Source organism: Pteropus alecto, unplaced genomic scaffold (assembly GCF_000325575.1).
Source record: "Pteropus alecto unplaced genomic scaffold, ASM32557v1 scaffold11, whole genome shotgun sequence".
Classification (NCBI taxonomy): Eukaryota; Metazoa; Chordata; class Mammalia; order Chiroptera; family Pteropodidae; genus Pteropus; species Pteropus alecto.
Window position 1 is genome coordinate 12,079,319 of NW_006431956.1, and position 4,865 is coordinate 12,084,183.

The window sequence follows — 4,865 nt, forward strand, 5'->3', positions numbered from 1 at the left end:
AGACTGTAACATCCACCATTCCTGCCGTGCCTGGAGTGGGTGGAATAATTGGAGCTTTGCCAGGTAACCAACTGGCAATTAATGGCATTGTAGGAGCTTTAAATGGGGTTATTCAGACCCCTGTCACAATATCCCAGAACCCTGCCCCCCTCACCCACACAACTGTACCACCTAATGCAACTCATCCAATGCCAGCTACACTGACTAACAGGTAAGAAATTTACTTAAATATATCTCAGGTTTTTCACTGCAGCGTAGTACCACATTGACCATGCTTTAGATTGGGATTTTAATACTCCTTGTAGATAGATATGTGCTAAGAAATTAAAATTAAAATCAAACTTTTAAACTAAATATATTATACTGAGAGCCATTTATTTTTGAAGCTTAAGTAATTCAGATTAAAACAAAGTTAAACCACTTTTAGTAACAGAGCATTACATATATATTCTGTGCTGAAATTTTGTCTTAATCTGTGATGTCTATTTTAAATGCTAATTTTTCTTATCCTCTTGTATATTGCTTTCATGTATCATAAATTCTAAAGAAAAGTAATATTGTAATGAAGATCACATGAATATTGGTTTCTTAAAATTCAGCTATGTAATTTTGTTGCTTTATAATCAAAGATTTTGATATAGGATGAAGGTCAAATATTTATCTTGAATTTCCAGGGAGTAAGATTCACTGTTTCATTGTATTTGAATTTCAGTTGAATGTTTATTCAAAATAAGGAAACTAAAGCCATGTTGTTATTGAACATACTTTGAAGAATAAATTATTTTAAATGGACTTGCAGTGGGTACTAGTAAACTATTTTTTCTGGCTCTCTCTTCTTTGGTGCTTAATTTTACTGAGCATTTGCTGACCAAAAAGACGAGGTCATACCACTGAGTGTAGAATGTTTGGATTCTTTCTTGTTTTATATATGTGTTACTTACAGTAGGTTAAATTAGCCTTAAGTAATTACTAAATTATTACATGTGCATGTTATAAACACATGTAAGTTTCTAGTCCCTAACAGAACTAAGTGCCCACTTGGTTTACAATAAAAAGGAAAATATTTCTCAACAATGTGAATTCTTGTTTATTTGTATGCCACGCATGTGCGTGCACACACACACAAATAAATTTGTGCATAATTATTTTCAAAAAGTGTTGTTGATTAAAAATTTGACTTGTTAACTTATCAAACATCAAATCAAAGAGTGGTCTTTCATTTTACATTTAAGAAAACATTAAAGGTATATAGTAGAAAGTAAGAATTTAAATCTTCTTACAGTGCCTCAGGACTAGGATTACTGTCTGACCAGCAAAGACAAATATTTCTTCATCAACAGCAATTTCAGCAGTTGTTAAATTCTCAACAGCTCACACCAGTAAGTGCTTCCTTTTGATAATATTTGATTTTTACTAGGAGAAAGTGATCTCAGTTATAATAGATATTTAGTGTGCCTGTTGATTGCCTACTTTTTGAAATAACATTATAGGATGCATAATGCAAAAATAGTATGTCTTGCCATTTGGGATAGTCCCATACCTACAGTGACATTATATTGATCCATTTATAAATATTAGAACTTTGTGCTGTGGTATTCTTGTAGGATCTGATGATAGAGTGGCGAACAAGACTTTCTGTTTTCATGGAACTTCATTCTGATAGGGGAGATGGATAATATATAAATACATACTTTTTGGTAGTGATAAGTATTGAGAAGAAAAATAAAGCAAGATCAAGGGGCTAAGAGAACAGTAAGATGAGGGCCATTTTAGATAGGATTGCCTAGCTTCTTTGAGTAGGTGACTTTTGAGCAGACACTTGAATAAAAGTTAAAGGAGCATGATTTTTTGACATGAGGATAGAAGAGAAAGCACATTTCAGGTAGAAAGAACAGCAGCTATAAAAGACTTCAGCTGGATTTGTGTTTATGTTTTGAAGACTAGAAAGAAGGCCATGATGGCTGCGGAGTGAAAGAGGCTAGTGCAGAGGGCAGAAGGTCAGATGGGTGGGCTTGGCCTAGATCATGGACTGTCTTGTTTGGCTGTCTGTGGCAAGAAATTTAGATTTATCTTAAGTGCTATGGAAAGCTGTTGGTGATTTTTTTTTTTTAACCTTTCTGTTTTAGAAATTTTCGAGTGTACCAAAAGTAGAAAGTATAATATACTAATCACGTAGCTTTAATAATTATCCCAATTTTTAAAAAACTTGTTTTATGTAGCATCACTTTTTCAGGATTATTTTAAAGAATTACTTGGAGGGCTTTGAACAGAACAGTGATATGATAATAAATCACATTTAAAAAAAGTTTAGCTTCTGCATTATGGAGAGTAGGCTGTGTGTGTTGCGGGCGGGGGAGGCTTGGGAGGGAGGGTGATGGTGGAAACAGTAGAAACAGGGAGACTATTGGACTAGTCCAGGTAAGAGATGTTGGTGTCTTAAAATAGCATGATAAATGTGGTGAAAAACTGAAATTATGCATTTTGAAGATAGAACCAACAAGACTTGTTTGTCAGAATTCAAGAAAAAGAAGAGTCCTAAGCAATTGGATGTTGACCTTCACTGAGATTTGGATGACTAGGAGGAACAGGTTTTGGAGAGAAAACAGGAGTCTTCTGTGGTCATCCTGAGTTTGATGTGTCTATTTAGATGGTCAAGTTAGATGTTCACTAGGCAGTTAGGAGACCGGAGCCCAAGGACAGGCTGCAGTTGGGTATATAAATTTGAGGTCATTGCTGCACATGCGATGTTTAGATTCACAGGATTTGATAAGATCAGGAGGAAATAAGGACCAGTCGGTGTCTGAGGACAGAGCCCTGGACATCCTGGAAAAGGAGAATAATCTAGTAAAGGATAGCAGAAAAAAGTGGCCATGAGTTAGGAAAACGGAGAGAGTGATGACCTAGGGTCCAGGTAAAGAAAACGTGTTAAGAAACGAGGGAATCCACTGTGTAAAATGCTTCTGGCGAGTAACGTAAGAGTGGACTATTGGATTAGGCTGTCTAGAGGTTTTCCACAAATGCGGTTTTGGTGAGAAGTAAAAACCTCACTGCGTGGTTCAAAAGAAAATGGGAGGAGAGGAAGTGAAGGTGGAGTAGAGGCAACTAAAGACGTTTTACTATAAAAAGCAGAGAAATGACCACCTAATGGAAGAAAGACATAGTCTAAGGAGGCAGTTTCTATTCATTTTGAATTATGGCACATATGTGTGTTGATGGGTCAGTTTCTGCTGCGGGAGAGAGGAAGGTGCTCCCAGAGCAGCACAGTTCCTAAGAAAGGAGAGGAGCTGTGAGCACATTCCACTCATCAGAGGGCAGGCAGGGCAGCTGCCAGTGGGTTTTGTGGTAGGAGGTTGAGGAAACCCACTGTTTAATGTTGTATTGGTGAAAACATGGCAGAGATACTTTGGACAAGGGTCTAAAGGTAAATCACATAAATTCTTAAATACTTATTCTAAAGTGTGAGCTTATTTTCTTATCTCTTGCCTCATCTTAATATGAAGTACTAAAATCCAGTTTTGGAGGATTCTTCCTGTCAATCAAGATTTTACTCTAATAATAGCACATATAGATGTCTCAGTTCTAGAACATGGTGGATTGAGAGATTTTAGCACAAATTGTTGCTCAGAGACCAAAGGACTAAAGAGGTTTAAAAACGACTCTGCTTTTTCCTTTGTCAGCCAAGGTAGTGAGGTAAAGTTTGTTTATTTACAAGCATTGAACTTTATGTAGGCAAGATTATTATAAGACATACTTACTTCTCACATCTTCAGAAAAACGCTTTCTTGACCTTCCTCCCCTCACCAACTGCTACCCTGTTTCTCTGGTCACTGTCCCCTCCTAGATTGCCTTCACATTGTGTGGAGTCCCATGGGCAATTCTTGCTCTTTACGTCACTTAACCTGGCAGCAGCATCTGACAGAGTCGATCACGCCCTCCTTGAAACACGTTTTTACCTTAGTTTCCAGGATACCACATTGTCTTGGTTTTCTTTCTACCTAAGTGGCCATTCCTGTATGGCCTCCTTTCCTGGGTCCTCCTCTTCTCCTCAGCCTCTTATCTTTAGAGTGCTCTAGAATTCAGTAACGTCCCGTTGCATAGCTTTAAACAGCCCATCTATAGATACCTGCATCTCCAGCCCAGGTCTCTTCCTCCAGCCGCTTACTTGATACCTCCACTTGGACGTCTTAATAGACATTTCAAGTGTAACATGTCCCAAACCGAACTCATTGTTTTCCACCACATACCTGCTCTACACGTGGCTTTCCCTTCCTCAGCTGATGGCAGCTCCCAGTTGCTCAAGCCCAAATCCTTCACTCTTCTTTCTCTGACGCCTCCCACCGAATCCTTCGAGAAACCCTAAATCAGGTTGTGTCACTCTGCCCACACCTTCCACTGGCTTCCCATTTTACTCTGAGTAAAAGCCTCGCCACTGTGAGGCCCACAGTCCTGCCTCCTCCTTGCTCGCTCCACTCCAGCCCGGTCTCCTTGCTGTCTCCCTTGATCATACTGGATAGGCTTCAGTGTAGCCCCTTAGCACTGGCTGTTCCATCTGCCTGGCAATTCCACCCCACCCCCCATATCCACATGGAGAATCCTCTGACCAGTCTGCTTCAGATGACCCCTACCCTGCTATACTCTCTCACACTCCTGTTTCCCCTGGCCTTAGCAGTAATCATATGTTTTGTTCGTTTCTCTCTCTTCCCCCCAGGGTAGGCTGTGTAAGGGCAGGGTTTTTTTCCTCGCTGATATATCTCAAGCACAAAACATATGTCTCAGAACAGTGCCTGGCTCATAGTGAGCACTCAAGAAATGAAATATATGCTTGCCATAAACAGTAGTCTCATAACTACATCAAGAAAACACTC

The 4,865-nt window shown here is 39.2% G+C and overlaps 1 protein-coding gene across 1 annotated transcript in view; it reads left to right on the plus strand.

Annotated features, from left to right (window-relative positions):
- Positions 1-4,865, plus strand: part of MLLT10 (MLLT10, histone lysine methyltransferase DOT1L cofactor) — a 188,669-nt gene that overhangs the window by 179,588 nt on the left and 4,216 nt on the right. Inside the window, 2 exon segments of the mRNA XM_025043458.1 lie at positions 1-211; positions 1,283-1,379. The exon segment at positions 1-211 is cut by the window's left edge and continues 47 nt beyond it. Of these exon segments, the coding sequence (XP_024899226.1) occupies positions 1-211; positions 1,283-1,379 (308 nt within the window).